The sequence below is a fragment of the Nematolebias whitei genome, chromosome 22 (assembly GCF_014905685.2).
Source record: "Nematolebias whitei isolate Nwh7 chromosome 22, NemWhi1, whole genome shotgun sequence".
Taxonomy (NCBI): Eukaryota; Metazoa; Chordata; class Actinopteri; order Cyprinodontiformes; family Rivulidae; genus Nematolebias; species Nematolebias whitei.
Window position 1 is genome coordinate 19,184,665 of NC_056519.1, and position 22,548 is coordinate 19,207,212.

At 40.4% G+C, this 22,548-nt stretch overlaps 1 protein-coding gene across 1 annotated transcript in view; it reads left to right on the top strand.

Moving 5' to 3' along the window:
- Positions 1 to 22,548, top strand: part of creb3l2 (cAMP responsive element binding protein 3-like 2) — a 37,548-nt gene that overhangs the window by 10,979 nt on the left and 4,021 nt on the right. The window contains exons 2-10 of the mRNA XM_037696046.1: positions 12,284 to 12,524; positions 12,855 to 13,057; positions 13,139 to 13,217; positions 14,564 to 14,766; positions 14,843 to 14,989; positions 17,894 to 17,952; positions 18,242 to 18,310; positions 21,951 to 22,050; positions 22,188 to 22,317. Of these exons, the coding sequence (XP_037551974.1) occupies positions 12,284 to 12,524; positions 12,855 to 13,057; positions 13,139 to 13,217; positions 14,564 to 14,766; positions 14,843 to 14,989; positions 17,894 to 17,952; positions 18,242 to 18,310; positions 21,951 to 22,050; positions 22,188 to 22,317 (1,231 nt within the window). The remainder of the gene's footprint in view (positions 1 to 12,283; positions 12,525 to 12,854; positions 13,058 to 13,138; positions 13,218 to 14,563; positions 14,767 to 14,842; positions 14,990 to 17,893; positions 17,953 to 18,241; positions 18,311 to 21,950; positions 22,051 to 22,187; positions 22,318 to 22,548) is intronic.

Sequence of the window (22,548 nt, forward strand, 5' to 3'; positions counted from 1 at the left end):
CGCAACGTGATGATGTCATGCGTGCCTACCTGATCTGATCACAGCGGAGAGGAAGAAGTCAAAAATGTCGGCGGTGTGGAAGTTTTTTTTCGTTGAGGATACATTCGGAAGATTTTTGGACTACGTTGAGCCTCGCTACATCGTCCTCAGTCAGATATTTTTTCGACGTAACCTTTCCCAAGTTACAAGCCGTCATTTCCGACGTCATTGAGAAGCTAATAGCCGATAGCACTTGGGTGAGTTTTACCACAGATATTTAGACGTTGTGTTAGCCTCGTTAGCATGATTAATCTTACGACACAATGGATAGACAAAAACTTTGAACTTAAAAAGTCTGTCCTTCATGCACAGGAGTGCAGAGGACCCCACACTGCAGCTATAGGAACCTGGAACAAGCCTCCACAAGTGAGACCGCATCGCATGCAACTAATGCTAATAAATTATATTAAACATTTTTCATTTAATATAAGTTAAAGTGCTATGCATATCATATGGCTGTTACTGAATGTATGTCACCAGCTCTTACAGCTGTTATACACTTTTTTATAGCAAATAAGCCTAAATAAGAGGAATATGTTCTGACAAAGGAAAGTATATTAAAAGTATCGGTATCGGTTATTGGCTAAATAGGTTTTAACATATCGGCATATTGGTCAAAAATTCAATAAATAAGACAAGTCAGGATGTGGTGTTTATCGACTTGTAACTGAATATGTTGAGTTTAATGGTTTTATTTTCCCCCAAACAAACGTCGATTTTGTTGTTGTTCTCATTTTAAAATATCTTAAGGGTTTTTATCTATTAATTACTTTTTCAGCTCTGAAAGAATTCTTTATAGATGCAGACGCAGACAAGCCCAATCATCCATGCAGTTTGATGTGTGCTTTAATGAGCGTCGGTGTGCACCGCTCAACATTTAAGCAAGCATCTCCTTCGAAAGCATACCAGCTCAGGTTCATGGCACGCCCTGACAAGTTGTCTAGACATCTGTTTGAGTTTAGAAGGTGCCAAATTTTACCCACATTCAGGGACAGATTAAATCCAAAGTGCTGGGGTGAGGAACCTGCAGTGCAAATGTGATTGTAGAGTCTCGTCTGAATCTGAAGTGACTTTTAGCTGAAAGGCTGCTGGAAACAAAGATGTAGTTTGTCCGAGGAGGAGGAGGAGTGAGGGCGTTCAACTGGAGCGTAATGGTCAGAGTGTAGAGATGGAAAAAGTTGCACACGTGAGCGTGTTGACCCAGTTCAAACAAGCTGGATGGAGGACCAGCTGTGCTTATGTTCCACACAAACAATGTCTTCACCTCTGAATCCAAGTAAAGACAAGCGCTTTGACTTTAACTACGTTTTCCCCAACTTTCAGTGAAATGGGGATAATTGTAAGCTATGGAAAAGCACGTTGTATAAAAGTTTATGATTAGATCTATAAAATAGAAGGACTATTCGTGTAGATCCTACATACATGTTGTAGATAGCTCTTTGATCAAGCTCACGTTGGAGAAATATTTGCCAGATAACATCTGTCCAGACCATCAACCATTGGTATTATCACATTGAACCGAGTGTCCCTGCCTCCTCTCTTTGATGAGGCCAGCAGGACCCAGTTTAGCATAAAGAATAACTTTAATCATCAATGGGGAAATTCTCACATTACAGTGGTGGACCATAACGGGACAGTATGGGAGCTGCCATGTTGTGCACTAGGGATGTGGTGCTTATAGTCCCATTGCTCTCCTGTAGATCAGGGGTTCCCAACTCTGGTCCTTGAGGAACGCCATCCTGCATGTTTTAGTTGTATCTCTGCTCCAACACACCTGATTTTAATAAATGGGTGATTAAACAGGCTTCTGCAGAACTTGATGAAGTGATTAAATCACTGAATCAGGTGTGTTGGGGCAGGAAAACAACTAAAACGTGCAGGATGGTGTTCCTCAAGGGCCAGTGTTGGGTACCATTGTAAACAATCAGTGTTACATACACTTTCTTTGAAGCCTGCAAGAACTTCTTCCAGTTAAAAATTATGTGAACGTACAGCAAGGGCTATGTGACTCAACAAGAGTCCACACCTAAACAACAAATTTTCTTTGCACTGCCCTCCCGTACTCATCATGCACTCAAAATAATAAATATACATGTAAAAGAAAGTGATTAAAGCGATGGGGAAAGAGTCATTTTCATTACGTTTGAAAAGTAAAGACAATCTTTTACACAAACAGTTGAGATATGTCATGCACTTAGTTTTATCGTCTTGTTGGAGATTAGATTGTGTTAAAGTATGCTAAAGTAAAAGCAGCTGGATGCAGCTTGATACTGTAGCCTGTATCTCTGGAGGAGTTGGTAGGTGGGGGTTGTGCTCAGTGATCGATCAGTACGACTGAAATCTTTGTGTATGTGGATGATGAATTTCTGTTTGGCTCCTGGAGACAGGCTCAAAGTGGAACATTGAGGCAGAATCTGTTTGTCGTCTTGTGGTCCTGCTTCCTCTGTTGAACAAGCATATCAGCCGAGCAGAGCTCAGATAACAGCTGAGTCATATTTTTGAACTTTGACTAAACCTTTTCCGTCCTGTGAATTCAGCTCTTCCTGTTTTGACTTCCTGTGACGGTTTAACACAGATGCTTACATTAAGGCTATTTTAATGACACCGTAGAGCCAGGATGGTGCTCTGGAAACTGGTTTGTAATGGAGCTGTTGGGATTTTAGCTGCCTTCAAACAGTTTGTGTGTTCAGTTAAATGTGGGTGAAGAGTAAACGCTGCTCTGTTGGACACACTCCTTCACATCTTGTTGTTTATGACTGGTCACGGTTTACCTCTGTAGGGTTAAGACTCAAGCATTTATTTGTTTTGCCCTTTTTATATGATGTTGACTCTCATTTTAGTGGTAGATTCTGTCTCTACAGATTACTAAATAATTTGTTTTCTGCATTTAGAGTCAGTTTAGAGAAGAAATCGAGGCTCCAAATAAATGAGTTTTTCATCTTGATATTTTATAATTTGATAGTTTATGTAATCGCTCCCTACTTATCAGAGTTCAACACAATATTTTGTTTTTAGCAAAACCACCCAGAATGATAAGCAAAAGCAATAAATCTTCGTTTATGTGACAGCCAAATTAGTCACTATTTAGTGTTTTATTCTTCATCATAAATTTAAAATAAAATTAATTTGCCATGCGTGCCAAATTTCACTTTCTTTTGCATGTTAGCGCTCAGATCTTGTGTTAGGGATGACTCCCAGCTACTACCACAGCAACATTTTCATTATCTGTAAAAGTGACAGAATTAAGGCCATTTATGTTTTTGCTAAGTTTGCTCAGCATTGGCAGCCATCTAAAGTTGCATTAACGTCAAAAGTTAATGAGTTGAGTATTTTGCTAACAGACAAGCAAACACAGGACCTTGCATTTTAATGAAGTGAATGGCTTTTAAACATATTTATATTAACAAATGTTTGGTTTCACACACATCCTGTGTGGACTTCACGTCTGCCTTCAAGACCATGATCCCCCAGACCTGATGGCCAAACTACTCACACTAGGACTAAGCCCCTCCATTTGCAAATGGATCCTAGACTTCTTAACAAATAGGCCGCAGTCAGTGAGGATCCACAACTTCTCTTCCTCCACCATAACCCTCAACACTGGCACCCCTCAGGGCTGTGTGCTTAGCCCTCTCCTGTTCAGTCTGCTCACGTATGACTGTGTGCACCCATCCAGGCTGTCACACTGTAAAGTTTGCAGACGATACAGCCGTGTGTTATTATATTAATACCCAACTGTACTTTTGTTGCTATTTTCAAAATGCAAAATGATGAGCCACTTTATTTCTAATGCAATGCAACTTCAATGATGATGATGATAATAATAATAATAATAATAATAATAATAATAATAATATAAAGTTAAAAACTGACATAAAATTCATTGCTGCTCCAACTAGTTCAGGATTTATTTTCCCTTTTGTGTAAGTTTTTGTTCTCGTCTTTCATCCTCCATTGTGATCCGGCCTTTTCCTGGCACTGTTATGGTATCTCTTCATTACTTCTTGGACTTGGAAAGTCCGTCCGGCATCGATGTCAAGAATCGGGGTCAGGGAGTGTCTGTTATCCGTGTGAGAACCGGCTCGAATCTCCCTGGGAATCGGGAGGTTTTTGTAAAGCGACGTCAGTTTGACTCGGATCATTTGGCTGCGGGGTGTGTGCTGGTGTATAAAGTTATTTCTAATTTTATGTCACACACAAAAAGCCATATCTTGTTTGTACTCTGACATAATCTGGGCATGTTGGACTCACCCCCTTCTACTCTCCCACCTCTTGGAGATAAGACCCAGATTGCAGACGCAATCCAAGGTCTCTGATTTGTCTTGTTTTTTGCAACGCTCATCGTATCGCTGCCACAGCTGAGACAGTCCATCCCAACCCTGAGACCAGTGCTGTTACAAGTGATAAGAGACTTTTAGTCCTGTTTACTTCCACTGTTATCACATGAATGGCTTCAGTCAGCTGCTGGTTGGCAGACATTAGGTGGTTTCAGTTGTTTGGATTAAATTAACAGCTTTTCTTTGACAGTTTTAGTTGTTTTCGGCTGATTACATGTAGGTTTTTGCAGATATCGCTATGGATACCCACGTCACCCAACTGGTGCTGAGGCATGTATAAATTTGCGTAAAAGAAGTCATACACTTACAACGTACATGCAATTCATGTAGTAAAGTGCATAATTCTGAAAATAAAAATGTATTCTTTACATTTTCAGTAGAGAAATATATAATAATAATAATAATGTCATCACAATGTCAGCACTGTATGTTTCCATACAATGGCGAAATTAGTCTCTGCATTTAACCCATCCACCACCAGGTGGTGCAGTGGGCAGCTATTGAAAGCGCCCGAGGGACATTTTGGGGATGAGACGTGCTGCCCAGAGACGCCACGTGATGTGCAGTGACTGGGGATCGAACCTGGGACTTTCGGGTCCCAAGCCGGCTGCCCATATATTTACAAGTTTACAACAAAACAACTAATTTAAAGCGCTTATAGAAAAACTACTGGTTTCAAAATGACACATTTACTTAATTCATTCTTAATCCATGTTAGCAACTCCACAAATAGGTGTATTATTTATAGTTTAATTTATTAATTTATGAAATTTGGATGTGCATGTCCTCTGCTGTCCTGTAGGGGGAGCTGCAGCATCCACTCCACCTTCTTCTCACAGCTCTAATGAGACAAACTTGACATAAGATCCGAGGATGAAGTTGTGGTTATGGAAACTGAAGTGCAACTTTTGGTTTAAAGCGATAAATTACTACAAATTATACAGCTGCTCGTCCTCACTAATTTATGTGTTGTTTCTTGTTGACTGGAAACTTCTCTGGTTTAGTGAGATTGCAAAATTTAGCTTGACTAACGGCATTTTGGGAACCAAGTCTGATGGAGCAAAAATATTTTGACACATTTTTTTGTTGTTTTCAAGTAAAGTTAGCATTCAGTATTGTGTCTTTTTGCAGCAGGCTATGAGTAATGAACTGCTCTACAGTAGAAAATATGTTCTTTGCGTAATTATCTGTTCTGTGTTAACTCACATTTGCCGTTTTCAACATTTGTACAATTTATTACACTGCAAGGACAAGAAAACTGAGTGTTTTCATCTAGACAGAGAACAAATCATCCATTGTTAAAGAAAACCAGACATTCAACAGGAACTTGGAAGTTGAAGTCAGCTAATCCACTCCACATGAACCGAGACACCGTCCTTCATTAAAAGAAAAAAAAAAGAAAAAATATATATAAATAATTTTAACATGTTCATTCGTGCCGCCGTATGTTCAAACTCTTCTAACACATTTAGCTGTAATGAGCTATTTTATTCTTAAAAGAAAGGTCGTGTGACACCATGATTGCGTGCAGGAGAGTAGGCGGGTCTTAAAGCTCCTCATTGCCAGTGCTCGGACTCTGTATACAAAAACACAACATGGCAGCTCTCCTAAACGAGAGTCCTGTCATTCCCCAATCTGTTGTGGAACCCAATCCGTAGCGTAGCTCATTTGCGCTAAAAGGAATACTTCCGGGTCGCACGGATCGCCTTTGAATATGCTAGATTAAGGAAAATGTACTAGTTTAATTCCGTTTATGAGTAAGAACTGTCTTAATTTACCTAGAAAAGTACGCGTTCTATCTCCGCCGATTTTCATGTTTGCTAATTTACGCCACTCGTATTTCCGTTAAAATCACGACATATTTACGTCATGGTTAAAATGATACGCAGCTTCACCACTGAGCGGCGCTGTTTCACCGTGGAAATAATTCATTCTGTATCTTGCAGGGTTTTCCTCATTCAGCCCAGGCTGGGGGTCAGGACTAATGCGTCGCATATCATCTTAACCAGTAATTTGTAACGGAAATACACGTGGCGTAAATTAGCTACATGAAAATCAGTGGAGATAGAGCTCATACTTTTTCTAAGTAAATTGAAACAGTTTTTATTCATAAACAACGGCGATCCGTGCGACCCGGAAGTACACTACGGATCGTGCTTCCGTAACAGATTGGGGAATGACAAGCCCGAGGTTTTGATTCAATCCATCTTTTTTTTTTTAACTGTGTGGGACAAACCAGCACATTATCGCCACCTGATGGAACTGACGAGGTAAATGCTGTGCTGACCAAAATGAATGCAAACATTAGGATGATCACATTAAAATGCCCCCTACAAGAATTACGCCAAAACTTTAGGTGACTTAACAAATCAAAACGTTCTCTGTAAAATATTTTTTTAAGATCGTCAGAAAGCAGAGAGAGCTTTTGGTTAAAACCATTTAATAACATGACGTGTAAGGCTAGCTTCTTGGAACCTAAACATGAACAATAAAAGATGGCTTTAGACTTATGTTACAACAATGTAGCTCATCGAAGTGCTAAAACAGCTTGTACACATTGTTAGCATTCCGGTGGGTACTTTAGCTCTTAGCCACAGGATTGTCATGATTGCAAGCAGCTCTAAATCACAGCAATTAAGTCTTTTTTTCTAATATTTAAGGTTTTACTTTCACAATCAGGACAGAATGATGAGAAACGGAACAGATTTTATTAGAATCTGACACTTGTTGGAAGACCGACGTAAAGAAAAGGTGACCATTTTCTTCAACTTCCCTAATATCAAAGTTCGTAAGACCATTTTCCAATAGACTATCAATAACTTGTTTAACAGATGAGAGTTCTTATAGAGCACATCGTCTCAGCGTCAGGTTAAAGTCCAACCTTTCTCTCTGTTCTATCTGCTGATAGTTGAGCACGTGTTGAGAATTTGTGACTTTTAAAAAGCCAAAGATCTGGATCCCAATCAAACTAATGAGTCATTCGTGTTTGTCCTGATACGGACGTTTTAGGATGTTTGTTTTATTAGCGAGTGTCCTGACATCTGCAGGGTACACACAGCCGAGTCCAGGGCAAGGTACAGCGCACACAATCAGCTGGACTCACACTTACAGAGCTGGACGTGTGCGACTTTAGATCCGTTAGGCAGCCATTGGTGTGTTTCCTTCGTCCCCACACATCTGGTTTGACTTTAAAGGGAGGAAAGTGTTGCATCATCAGACTTTCCTGTTTGTAGCTTAAAAGCTGCACTCGCTGAGGGTTCAAACAAGCCTACTTTACCGAGGATTTACTGACCAGCAGGAGCATTAAACGCCTCGCCTCCTCGTTCACGACTCAACCTGGGCTCAAACCTGCAGGCTCAGGATTACGAGACCGCAGCAGTGATCACTGCGCTACCGCAGCAAGCAGCAGTGCCAGTGTCAAACATGAAACGAAGGCCTAGCATGACTTGAAGAAATGCACATCGCCCACCAAATTTCACGGCACAGTTTTAGACTAAGATGATACGTCGAGTTATATCCACTTTGGTTAAACATAAATAACGCTCAGCTACTTCTAGACTAAATTTTAGCTTAATATCCGTACATTTTAGTTCAGTTCAGTTTATTTCTATAGCACCAAGTCACAACTGAAGTCGTCTCAGGGCACTGAACAGAAACATTCATATATAAAAATAATAATTAAACATTATTTATCTGAGGAGCAGACTGCTTTGAGTTTAACTTCATCACAGAGCTCTCATATCTTGAGCAAGCATGAAGGCGACAGTGGAAAGGAAAAACTCCCTCATGAGGAAGAAACCTTTAGCAGAACCAAGCTCAGGACAATCGGACCATCTGCTTCGACCAACTGGGTTTTAGAGGAACAGATACACAATGGCAGGTCACATGTTAAGAAATTATATCAAATGAAAACTATTCAGTTTTAACAATTAATTTAAGGAAATTAGGTCAGTTTGTCCTCCAGTAGTCTAAGCCTATAGCAGCATAACAAGCCAACCCTAACTATAGGATTTATCAAAAAGGAAAATCTTAATCCCAGTCTTAAAACTGGACAATGTGTCAGTCTCATGGACAGAAACTGGAAGTTGGTTCCACAAGAGAGGAGCCGGATAACTGAAAGATCTTCCTCCCATTCTGCTTTTGGAAACTCAAGGAACCACAAGTAAACCTGCAGTCTGAGCGTGAAGTGCTCTGTTAGGAAAATATGGAACAATAAGATCTGTAATATAAGATGGAGACAGGTTGTTGAGAGCTTTGTAGATTAGAAGTAAGATTTTGAATTCAATTCTGGATTTGACAGGGAGCCAATGGAGAGAAGCTAAAACTGGAGAGATATGATCTCTCCCATTAACTCCAGTTAAGACTCTGGCAGCAGCATTTTGGATCAACTGAGGACTTTTTAAAGAAGTATTTGGACACCCAGATAATAAACCATTACAATAGTCCAGTCTAGACGTGACAAATGTATGAACCAGTTTTTCTGCATCTTTTTTAAATAAGATGTTTCTAATTTTAATGATATTACGCAGGTGGAAGAAGGCAGTTCTAGTAACGTATAGTCGTTTCTCTGTGTATTAATGTGGATTAGCTGTGGCAGCCAACTTAAATCGGATTAACTCCAAACATTATTCAGTTTTAAATGTACATTCTGTAATCACTTTTTGAGAGTTTCATTAAAATCCCTCCAGTGGTTCATGAGATATTTTGCTAACAGACAGGCAAAATATACAAGTAAAATCTTAATTAAACTTCATTGATTTTGATAATTAAATACAAAGTTTAGTTCAGATTAAAATAGTGTAACACATTTGGATGGATTCACATGAAATCAGACTGTATTCCCTCAGGATGAATTGTGGTCCGTCCTTTTCTCGTCCTTCACTTCATCAGATTAATTTTTTTTTGTCTGACCCGGTTCAGACTCTTCATCTTTGGTTTGATTAAGATCAGACGTATTTAAAGCACTGCTCAGAACCTGAACAAGGTTTTACAGATGACTGATAGTCTGTCTGCATCTCGCAGTGGTGCCCAACCCTGGCCCCTGAGGAACACCATCCTGCATGTTTTAGTTGTTCCTCTGCTCCAACACACCTGATTTTAATGAAAGGGTGATCAACAGATTTCTATCGAACTTAAGGAAGTAATTAAATCATGCCTCAGGTGTGTTGGAGCAGAGGAACAACCAAAGCATGCAGGATGGAGTTCCTCAAGGACCTGGGTTGGGCACCACTGAATTAGAGAATAGACTCTTTGTTATCGCCTGCGCTGCTCCTTCACTCCTGCTCCTCGTTTCTTCATGTGGGCCTCAGCCCTGACTGGTTCTGTGTCCCAGCTGGCCGGAGTCGAGTTACAGCCGGGCCCAAACAGCACCTCTCTGATGGGGGCACAAAGAGCGTTCTGTGAGGAACTCCACCCGATTCACCGCAAGCAGAAATGACAGGGAGAGAAGGATTTTGGAGTTCAGTGCGGTTTTGATTCTGCACAGGCGAGTCAGAACCTCACCCATCTTCTTTTTTGTTGTTGTCGCTGTAAATAAATGGAAGTCTTGTCCTGTTGAACAAACTGGTTTAATAAGTTTTTCTGTTTTTAACCTTAAAACATCTGTATTGACAAGTAAACTGAGCTGTTGTTTATGTAACTCCGCAAATCAAATAAGACTCCCAGTCCTTGTTGGGGGTGACTCTCAGCTACTACCACTCCAAACCTTAGCTCAGTGTCTGTAAAATTATTTGAGTTGCAGCCGCTTTTGTGTTTGCTAATGTTAAGCAGCTGCAGCAGCCATCTTAAACCAGGTTGACTCCAAAAGTTATTGACTTGTAAATGTTCCTCAGCTTATTTCTTTCTGAGAGTTTCATTAAAATATGTCCAGGAGTTCTTGAGATATTTTGCTAACAGACAGAAAGTAGGAGGAAGTAAAGTGAAGAGTGCCGTTCTCATCTGAGGTTGGTGTTGCTCTCTGTCCTGAGGATCAGAAATCGGGGGCTAAGTGTGTAAATATTAGTCTTGGTGTGTTGTTGGTGTTTACAGACGTGCAGAGTTCAGTCCTCTTAATGGGATGGAGAAAGCTTCACCTCTTTGTGAGTCTGGAACGAAACCAAATATATAAATTCTGCTCGTCCACTTCAAAATCCAGCCCAGATGCTGCAGAAGTCTAGGTGCACCAGGAACCTGGACTTTCAGAGGACTTCTCAGATGCTTCTCTTTTCTCCCTCCACCAGGAAAAGCCCGTTGATGGACGTTTTACAGCTTTATGGCTCCATAAAACCTTCAGCAGCTCAGAATAGATTTATGAAATGACGGATGGAAATACGCAAACAAAAATAATTTTTACAAGAACTGAATAAACGTCACATGACTCTGTTTTTTCTTGATTTTGAAGCATCAAAAGTATGAATTCTGTATTCAGCTGGTTTCTGCTTCACACAATCATTTGCCCTTTTTTTATGATTCTGGATGTTTTTTTTACAATCTACTCTGGCACACTTTGTGCTATTTTTATATTCTTATTTAAAAACGTTCAGCTCATTCCGGAGATGGGTGCTCTGACTTTTGTTTTTTTGTAACTTTTATCCATTTTAAAATATTTCCTAACATTGTTCTTACTAACACATCTTTTAAGACGTCAAAGTCCATGCTCAATAATCCAGGTAGAAAATCCAACAAAGTTCAGTCAGATCATCTGGATGGTTTCTTTTTAAAAATTTTGTTGATGTGTTTCGTCCTTCATCCAAAGGACTTCATCAGTCCGAGGAGCCACGACAAACTGAGTCCCACAAGTAGCAAACCGTAGTGGGCCAACCAGTTGGTTGGAGATGAGATGGTTTCTGGGGCCCGCCCTCTCCCCCGTCAACTCCTCTGAGGCAGCCGTAGCCAAAGTGGTTCAAAACATCAAAGCTCATGCTCAATAATCCAGCAAATTGGTTGGTCCACTATAGAGATGGGCGATATGGACCAAAATTAATATCGCGATATTTTAAGATAAATCACGATATATGTATCGATATTTTTTCTTTCTATAAAATGAAAATTCCACTAAATGAGCCGAGGTGCGCTAGCTAAAAGGCTAAAGACAGCGTCTTCCCTCAAGCTGATATAGTCTCAACTTATATCGCAAAAACAATTGTATTGATATTTTTTAAATATCGAGGTATCGCCCAGCTCTAGTCCACTATGTGAGTGTGCTGCCTGTGGGACTCTGTTTGTTGTGGCTCCTCGGCCTGATGAAGTCCTTTGGATGAAGGATGAAAAGTCTCAACAAAATTAAAAGACAAAGAAACCGTCCAGACGACCTGACTGAGCTTTGCTGCATCTTTTAAAAGACTCGCTCTGCCTCAGTATTCGTTTTCCTATGCTAACGTTAGCTTTTAGCTGTCGCTTTGCTACTTTCAGCTTTGAAACCTCTTTCAGTTTCAACATTTGATGAAGGCTGAAAAGTTGGAACTTTTCTTTACGAAGACAAATCTCATGGGGCTCAATGAACTATTTATGCATTTTAAAACCTTAAAAAAATAAGAAATGTGACAAACTCTGGTACAAGTTAGCGTTGAAATAAAACAACTATTAGCGAGAGTTAAGATTAAACGATCCAAGTAGTGACGGACTAACAACAAGTTTGAACCTTTCAAAGAAAGTCAGGGTTGATGTTTGGAGACATGGGGTTTTTATCAGCCCGGTTCTGCAGAGTCACAGCCATAACACCTGCAGAGATGGAGGCGGATGATGAAGGAATGTGGTGAAGATGATGTCTGTGTGTGTTCTGTAAATCTGTCACCACACTGAGAGTCAGACAGAGAGGGGGGGGGGGGGGGCAACAAAGAGTTGAATAATGTTTAATTACAGGAGCTCCCTCAGGTTCTTTAACGGTTTGTGCTGCCTTCATGGGTTTTTATCTTTTCTCCTCCCTGCAGCACTTCTCTGAGCTCCTGGACGACCTCTCCCAGGATGCTTTGCTGGGCCAGCTGCTCAGCGACCCCTTCCTGTCCGGGGAGAAGTACGGAGCGGAGTCCATGGAGGGAGAGGACGGCAGCGACCTGTCCTCGTCCCCTCTCCCCCCGCACATCACCGCCGAGCACAGCTACTCGCTGTGCGGCGACAGTCGGCCTCAGTCGCCGCTCTCGCACCTGACCGGAGAGCACGGCAGCGAAGCAGGTGCAGCTCCGACCGTCCCGTTAAGAATTCACTCATCATGAAACTTTAGGGGTCAAACTCTTCGGAAATCTTTACGGTCTCATTAGGTCACATAAAAACAGAGACATGTTCCTTTAATGTGGAATATTCAGAAGTAATTTATATGATCCTGTTTTTTATTCCTTAATTAAAACTGGTATTTAAAATTAAAATGCATAACTCCCGTCTCGAAATTCAGTGTGATAAAAAAAAAAAAAAGAAGCACGTTTGATAACTGTGCATTTGTTCTGGTGCAGCCTGAGGCGAGTCAGGAACAAATGTTTTACGAGTCGGTGTTTTTCTGTTCTGCAGCAGAGTCGGACGTGGAGTCGTCGGAGTGGGCTATGGAGCAGGAGGAGGCCATCGAGAGCCTTTTGTGTGAAACTTCCTCCCTGCTCCCTACAATCTCTCTCTCTGTGTCCTCCTGCGAGGGGCCCCAAGTGCCCAAAGGCCCCGCTTTGGCCCCTGCAGCTCAGACTGCAGTCAGCGGCAACAACCAGGGCAAAGGCATGAAGGTTGGAGAGCAGATACACTGACACAACGCGATCTATTGTTTGTTTTTAAAGTTTGTAACTCTGTAACGTCTGCGTTTCCAGATCAAAGAGGAGAATTTAATCCCCGAGATTAAACTGGAGCCTCATGAAGTGGACCAGTTCCTCAATCTTTCACCAAAAGGTCCGAATTCACGTTTAAATGCTTCTTATTTCTTTTGCTGCATCTCCCCCTGCTGACCACTCTCTGTAACAACACCTCATTTTTAATGGCACAGTCAGAGTCAGAGTTTCTTTATTGTCATTCGCACCTCATGTGGTACATGTGGTGGAGCGAAATTATGTACACAGGGTCCCAGTTACATCCGACAATAAAATGTATAAGAAAAACAGTAATAACATCTAAGATATGAACTAAGAAAAACATCAACCAAATATACACTAAGCACTCATAACATAAAACATTGAACATCAGCACAAACATGAACATGAGTCTGTGAGCAGATGTGCACGCATGAACACACCAACATTGAAACAGATCAGCAGCAACATGAAACAGATCAGCAGCAACATGATATGGTCTTTCACAGCGATTATTCTAGTTAGAGATTCATGAGTCTAACAGCCTCAGGGTAGAAGCTGTTCCTCAGTCTAGTGGTTCCACACTCAATGCTCCTTAACCTCCTTCCTGAGGAGAGCGGGGCAAAAAGTGTGTGTGCTGGGTGAGTGGGGTCCTTCATGATGCAGGTGGCCCTCTTCCTGCATCTGGAGGTGTAGATGTCTGTGATGGTGGGGAGACTGATTCCAACAGATTTCTGTGCAGCCTTCACCACTCTCTGCAAAGCTTTTCTTTCTGCAGCTGTGCAGCCTCCACAGGAACACCTACTCAAAATAACAGAAATGGGATTATTGCAAAAATGCTGTGTGAATTAGTGGTGAAGAAGCTGAACGTTTAAAAAGGTGAAAAGAACATGAGCTAAAAGCCAAAATAATTAAAATGCAGCTAAAAGCCAAATGTAGCAAAAGGCCAGCTAACACTAGCCAAAAGCTAAATAAAGTGAATTGCTATCTAAAAGCCAAAATGAGCAAGCTAAAATGTAAATGAAGAAAAAGGCTAACTTAAATGTTCAAAGTAGCAGAATTGTAGCCGAAAGCTAATAGTAACATAAGAAAACAATAGAAGATATATGAAGATATTTGTTCTTAAGTTTAAATATTTTTAGAAGTGTAAAGAGTCTCAGCATCCATCTCCTGAATGAGCTGCATGTTTTGATAAATGAGTGTCTGAAATGGCAACATGTTTGCAGAGTCGCTGTACGAAGCTGTCAAAACCAGGAAAACAGTTGTGTGGATGCTGACTCAGCATTCTCGTTAGCAGCCTAAATCCCTTGCCTGCTTCCTTATCCAAATGAGATTAAATATAATCCTCAAAATATTTTGAATGAGTTCCAGCCTTTAAATTTAGTGTAATAATCTAAAAATCTGTGGTTTTATGAGATGAAGCTCATCGTCCACTTTCGTGCGTTTCAGGTCTGGAGTCCCTTCAGTTGCCTCCCACTCCGCCCAGTTCCCACGGCAGCGACTCGGAGGGAAGCCAGAGCCCTGTCCACGCCACGCCCACTTTGTCTTGCCCCACCTCCCCCACCAGCCCTCCTCCATCACAGAACAGCGCCAAAGTGTCTCCTCGCGCCGCTTCCTCCCTGTCCAACTCCCCTCTGCTCACCGCTCCTCATGTAAGCGCTGCGTGTTCTGCAAAAGCACGTAGTACGTTAGCAAGACGATAGCTGAGTTTCTGTTCTCTTCCTGCAGAAGCTGCAGGGTTCCGGACCGCTCATCCTGACCGAGGAGGAGCGTCGGACGCTGGTGGCTGAAGGTTACCCCGTCCCAAACAAACTGCCTCTGACCAAGGCTGAGGAGAAGGCACTGAAGAAGATCCGCAGGAAGATCAAGAACAAGGTGGGAACATGCATCACCTCCCCTTAGCTCCTAATACAGTAGTCCCTCGGTTATTACAGGGGTTACGTTCCGGACCCCCCTGCAATAAGTGAAAATCCGCAAAGTAGTGACAGTATATTTATTTTAGTATTTATATATATTTTAAGACCTTATAATTTCTTCCCACACTCTTGCAATGTTCTAAACTCTTAAACCTACTAATTTTAATAACATACAGAGCCTTGCGAAAGTATTCGGCCTTCTTGAACTTTTCAACCTTTTACCACATTTCAGGCTTCAAACATAAATATATGAAATTTTTTTTTTTTGTGAAGAATCAACAACAAGTGGGACACAATCGTGAAGTGGAATGAAATTTATTGGATGTGTCAAACTTTTTTAACAAATAAAAAACTGAAAAGTGGGGCGTGCAATATTATTGGGCCCCTTTACTTTCAGTGCAGCAAACTCACTCCAGAAGTTCAGTGAGGATCTATGAATGATCCAATGTTGTCCCAAATGACTGATGATGATAAATAGAATCCACCTGTGTGTAATCAAGTCTCTGTATAAATGCACCTGCTCTGTGATAGTCTCAGGGTTCTGTTCAAAGCGCAGAGAGCATCATGAAGACCAAGGAACTCACCAGGCAGGTCCAAGATACTGTTGTGGAGAAGTTTAAAGTCGGATTTGGATACAAAAAGATTTAAACATCCCAAGGAGCACTGTGCAAGCAATCATATTGAAATGGAAGGAGTATCAGACCACTGCAAATCTACCAAGACCAGCCGTCCCTCTAAACTTTCATCTCGAACAAGGAGAAGACTGATCAGAGATGCAGCCAAGAGGCCCATGATCACTCTGGATGAACTGCAGAGATCTACAGCTGAGGTGGGAGAGTCTGTCCATAGGACAACAATCAGTCGTACACTGCACAAATCTGGCCTTTATGGAAGAGTGGCAAGAAGAAAGCCATTACTCGAACATATCTATAAAAAAAGTGTTGTTTAAAGTTTGACACAAGCACCTGGGAGACACACCAAACATCTGGAAGAAGGTGCTCTGGTCAGAAACCAAAATCCAACTGTTTGGCCACAATGCAAAACGATATGTTTGGCATAAAAGCAACACAGTTAGTCATCCTGAACATACCATCCCCACTGTCAAACATGGTGGTGGCAGCATCATGGTTTGGGCCTGCTTTTCATCAGCAGGGACAGGGATGATGGTCAGAATTGATGGGAAGATGGATGGGGCCAAATACAGGACCATTCTGGAAGAAAACCTGTTTGAGTCTGCAAGAGACCCGAGACTGGGACGGAGATTTATCTTCCAACAAGACAATGGTCCAAAACATGAAGCCAAATCTACAATGGAATGGTTCACAAATAAACGTATCCAGGTGTTGGAATGGCCAAGTCAAAGTCCAGACCTGAATCCAATTGAGAATCTGTGGAAAGAGCTGAAGACTGCTGTTCACAAACGCTCTCCATCCAACCTCACTGAGCTCGAGCTGTTTTGCAGGAAGAATGGGCAAGAATTTCAGTGTCTCCATGTTCAAAACTGATGGAGACAAACCCCAAGAGACTTGCAGCTGGAACTGCAGCAAAAGGCGGCGCTACAAAGTATTAACGCAAGGGGGCCGAATAATATTGCACGCCCCACTTTTCAGTTTTTTATTTGTTAAAAAAGTTTGACACATCCAATAAATTTCATTCCACTTCATGATTGTGTCCCACTTGTTGTTGATTCTTCACAAAAAAATAAAATTTTATATCTTTCTGTTTGAAGCCTGAAATGTGGCAAAAGATTGAAAAGTTCAAGGGGGCCGAATACTTTCGCAAGGTACTGTATGTATATGTATCTAGTAGCAGAACAGCAGCGGCTATCGGTTCTGCTCCGGTTCTGTGCAGCCCTTGAGCTCTGAAGCACATTTTGGGGGGGTGGGTGAACCTCAGATGGCCGGCGCGGGACCGATGGTCCTATTGAGCGGTCCGATAAAGAGATAAACAAAGTCCTGGTGTGCTCCAGAGAGTAGCCGACCCTTCTGTGGTGCCTTTACCACTCGGAAGTCCTTTTGGGTCAACTACCAGCTCTCGGCTTCACCGATGGGTCTGGAGGTCCAGTTCTGCTCTGGTTCTGGTCCAGTTCCCAGTGGGTTCTGTGCAGCTCTGCATCTGCTGGGCACCAAAGTCACTGTATGAATAAGGACCGAACCTTTTCCAATCGGATCAAAACTTTCCTACTAGTATTTTAGAAGGAGGCAATGGGGCTTCTGGGAAATGTAGTCCTTTTGAGCGAGGATGCAGTGTAGGCTTATTGAGAGAAAACTACAAAATGGCTACGCCTGTCTGAAGTATTACATTTTTTTGTTAACTTTTTACCGTACTGTCACAATGACGTGAGGAATATTAAAGTTGACAATCATGTGTCGTGTACAATTTGTTTTTTGTTTGTTTGTTTTTTTTCCTCGCGTTCAATCTTACGGTACTTTGAAAAACCACGAAAGAACGAGTCCTTGAAAGTCAAACCGCCCAGGTGTGTTTTTAAATTAGAAAATAATCAAGAGATTCTGCTTTTACTAAAGGAAAACAATTCGGTTGCTCTAAATTATGTTTCCCTCTTCAAAACCAACCTTTCATTTGAGCAAGTATGTGTGATTAATACTGTGTTTGGTAATAAAACCTAATACTCAAAACTGTTTACTGTCAATACAGTTCAGATCTCTTGTAAATGAGTCCCGAGGCTCAATGGGACAAACCTGTATAAATAAAGGTTGAATGAAAAATACTCAAGTATTAAGAGCGTTAATAAACGACCGTATCATGATGGTTTAAGGAAACTCAAGGAGGAAGGAAATATTTGCGTCACGTGGGAATTATCCTTTTAAGTTTTTCTAACTGTGTTTTTTTTATTTTCTTTCAGATTTCAGCTCAAGAGAGTCGCAGGAAGAAGAAGGAGTACATGGACGCTCTGGAGAAAAAGTAACCCCACGCTTTTCTTTTATATATTTTTTCTTGATATGACAAAAAAAATGTCAAAAACGACATTTTAAATAAAGTTTTATACGCATTATTATCAGCATAACAAAGACAGATTAATTTAATAATTTCCTGTCAGGTGTTAATAATGATGATGTTAATGTTACTGCTGTAAATGAATGTCAGATGAACTGAAGTTAATATTAGTAAATTATGAAAATAATCTGTTTATGGTGTAAAAGCAGCTGAAGACGATCAGCTCTGACCCTGCGGTGTCGCTCTCTGATCACAGGGTGGAGACCTGCTCCAACGAGAACAACGAGCTGCGCAGGAAAGTGGAGACTCTGGAGTGCACCAACAAGTAGGAACTTCTCTTTTCATCCCTTCACCCTCAGTCCATCTCCTCACCTACAGAGACTGAAAAAGAAACGTTTAAGCTGATAGTTTGTTTATGAGCCGCTCGTTTCTTCCCCTCTCCAAGAGATTTCCTATATATGCTCAGGGCTCTGTGTTTAAAAAAAAAAAGTCTTGAATTAGTTTTGACTCGTTTTCCAGGTTTAAAAACGTATGTAAAACAGAAAACGAAGATTAAAATAATAATTATTCTTTCCTAACTTTATTTTATTCGCAAATCAAATTATTTAAATAGTAGTTTTATGTATTTTTATCATCAGAAATTTATACAAAGTCATGGTTTAGATTAACGTTCATAAACGTAAACATAGATTTGCCACAAAAAGTAAAATGTGTCTTTTTTAAATTTTTATGTGTTTTTCTGTACGGTGCTTCTTTTAGTGTGTCGTGTACATTTAAAGTACCGTATTTTCCGGCGTATAAGTCACAGTTTTTTGTTTTTTTTTACATAAATTTGTCAGTCCTGCAACTTATATCCATTTTTTTTTACATATTCATAATGCGATTTTTGACTGACGCTTTAAATGAATGGATGGACGGCGCTGCCTAGGCGAAATGAAGCTGTTTTGACCATTAAATAAACGCATAATAAATGCGACTTATATGTTTTTTCCCTCTTCCTGATGCTTTTTTTTTTGACTGATGCGACTTATACGCCTGAAAATACAGTACATGTTTGTTCTTGTACACCAAAAATGTCCTGAACATTTTTAAAGCGAGTTAATCATTTTAAAAGGGGAAAATGTGCAGGTCTTTACACTCAAGATTTTACATTTTTGACCTTTTTAAAGCGATAAAATCCATAAAATTTAGCTGAATTCATTTTCTGGGCAGAAAGCCGAAAAACGAGTGCATAAAACAATCAAATAACAAAACACAGAAAACCCTGATTCAAAATAAACCTCCTCTAAAATGTGTTTTAGATTCTAAAATCTTGGAAATTATGAATTCTTATTTTTAATGGTGCTTTTTTTGGTTTAGCCATCAAGTGTAGCTGAATTAGTTTCTTCGGCGTGTTCTTTCAGCCATACGTTAGCTATCAGCTCAAAAGTAAACGGGTATGTTTTTGCATTTCTTGCACTTTTTAAACTGCCTTCTGAGGCAACCAGATGAACATCTGGAGCTGCAGACGGAGCAGCAGGCGCGAGGAGGAGACAAAAAGTCAGGGCAGAACCTCCCGAGGACGAAGTGAGGAGCAATAAAAGCTGTGTTTACGTTGAAGGCTTGATTACAGTCTGCAGCTTCACTTGATGCTCCTGCCTCCTCATCTCCTCCTCCTCCAGATGCACCAGCTGGGAAGCGCCGACTCACTTTTAACGTTTGAAAATAACGCTGAATCAGAAGCTCCCTGTGGATTCTCTCAGCTGCACGTTTGATTTCATGCACAATCACGAGTGGGTGTGGAGCTGCGTCGGATAAATAAAAACGCGTGTGCTGCACGGAGCGAGCGCGCCGGGTTAAGTGCGGGTTCAGCGCTCGGTGGTTGGAGTGGACTTTACTGTCGCTGCTGAAAAGATAAACGGAGCGTTTGTTTTAACACCAACAACAAGACAAAATGTCGGTCCAACATCTACTTATGAATAAAAGACAAGTAAAAAAGGAATCTATGCCCACAGTGATTACAACAAACTGCAAGAAATGACTGATCCATTCTATTTTATTAAATGTTTGAACCCTCTTCAGATTAAAGGTTCAACTTGTCCATGGTGTTTTTAGTCGTTTTGGTCAAACCTTAAAAATAATATGAACAATACTCTCACTTACAATATCTAATGGATGACTATCAGCTACTACCACACCAACGTTTAGCTCAAAATCTCTAAAACAGACCGAGTTAAAGCCATTTTTGATTCAAGCCATCTTGCGCCAGCAGCTCAGCCAATCAGAGCAGACTTTAGACAGACAGGTGAGGCAGGAACCAATCACAGAGCATTTTAGACAGATGGTGCCAAAAGGTGCTGGAGTATTGTTGTCCGTGAAACATAATGACTTCTTAGAGCTTTAGATCATGTCAACATCTTATATTAGACAGCATAAATAAAAATATAGATCAGTAAAAGGGCATATTGTTGGTTCTGTAAGGTACTAATTAATGCACCTAATGTTTTTTTATCACTATTTAAAATATAGCTTGCACCTTAAATTTTGATTAGTAAAAAGAAACTCTTTCCAATAAAATTAGAACTAACTAGAGAAATTGCATTTCCTGCGAAAATGCAGTGTGAATGCGTATTGCTGAAGAACTTGCTGAAAAACAGTCAAAATTAGCTAAACACAAGCTGAAATTTAGCTGAAATGGAAGAACAAGTTTAAATTAGCAGAAGAAAGCAGAAAGAACACGTATTTGCTGAATTTGGTTTAAATAAGCAGAAATGAGCACAAAAATTTGTCAGTTAGCTAAAAAGCTAAAACTGGCTAGAAATAGCTGAAAAGGCAGAGAGAAGCTTAAATTACCAGAAGGATTTGGAGAGCACAATTGCACCCAATTAGGCTGAAAGAAGCAGAAAAGAGCACAACAATTAGTAAATTGGTTAAAAAAGCTGAAATTATCAGCAACAAAAGCCCCAGCTGATTAGTAGCTAAAAAGATGGAAAGAAGCTTAAATTACCAGAAGAAAGTCGAGAGAGTACAGTTTTGCTGAATTAGGCTGAAAAAGTTTAAATGAGTACAAAAAATGTGGAATTAGCTTACAAAGCTCAAATTAGCATAAAAACAGCTAAATAGTAGCTGAAATAGCAGCAATAGCTGAAACACAGGAATAAGCTGAAAGGAGCATAACGAGCTGAAATTATCAGAAAGAAGAAGAAAAATGTTGTAGTTAGCTAAATAAAGCAGAAAGGAGCTCAAAACAGCTGAAAGTAGCAGGATTTTTAAAATTTGCACGAGGAAGCTGAAAGAAGCTGAAGCAGAACAAAATGTGAAAGGAGCAATAAAAGTTTGTAAACAGATCTAAAGAGCTGAAGGATGTAAAATGAGCTCAATTCATTTTTTATTTGGGGAAAAAATGTCAGAAAAGGCTAAATATTTCAAAAAGCTAAAGTTGCACCAATACCAAAAGTCATAGCAGGATTGTCCTGAAAGAGCTGAACGTTTTGTTTTATGATTTGTTGAAATATCTTGAAAACTGTGAAACGAGAACTACAGTGTGTTAGTCAAATAATCATATAAAAGATTAAAAACACTTAAGATTTTTAGAATTGTTCATGTTTCTTATTAGTTTTTTTACACTGCTGAAGTTTTTCTGTTGGTCTTTAATTTTATTTACATAACTGAATTTTTCTTTTTTTAAACTTTAGCCTCTTTGCACCTTAATTAAAGGTCCATTAATGCAATGAAAAATGGTGCAACCTGCTTGGAGTTTTATCGACACACCAGAGAAACAAAACCAGCAGCTAAATCTCTCACGCTTGGGTTGTGTCCTTTGTAAGACTATTGGCAAATAAAGTGGTTTCTTCCATTTTTACTCATTTAGTATCGTTTATCGACTTTAGACTTGGAAGCGTAGGGAACGGAAACGCAGAACGAACACTCGACTGTGCGTGTCTTTACGGTTTGTATTAATTTGTGTAACCTGTGTGTGTTTGCAGGTCTCTGCTGCAGCAGCTGCAGTCTCTGCAGGCGATGGTGGCAGGAAAAGTCCACAAGTCCTGCAGGGTTGCTGGCTCCCAGACTTCATCATGCCTAATGGTAACATGTTTGTCCAACACTGAGCAACATTGATTATTGGATTGGAAACATCTGCTTCCATCAATCGCCAGCAGTCCAACACTTAGCACCATCTATAATTTATTCATCCTTCTCTTTGTCTGTCTGTTCGCCTTTAGGTGGTCGTGTTGTGTTTCGCTCTGTTTCTGGGGAGCTTTTATCCGGGCGGTTTGACTTCTTGTGCGAGCATCGCTGAAACGAGCGCAACATCCAAACAGATGGACGTCCAAGAGTCCTACACCGCTACAGGTAATCACTAACGCACAACTCCTACACACATGATAAATAACTTCATAACTCCAGGCGAGCGTTCGTTTTCTCATGGCTGGTCAACATAAAACATAGATAATATATACTTAAACAATATATTTTGAAGCAAAACAGCTGTTTTGTAAGTTTTATGAAAGGGGGAATAAAAGTACATTTTGGTATTCTAATAAGAATGTTGTTGATGTCACTAAGATGAGCTTATTCAGGTCC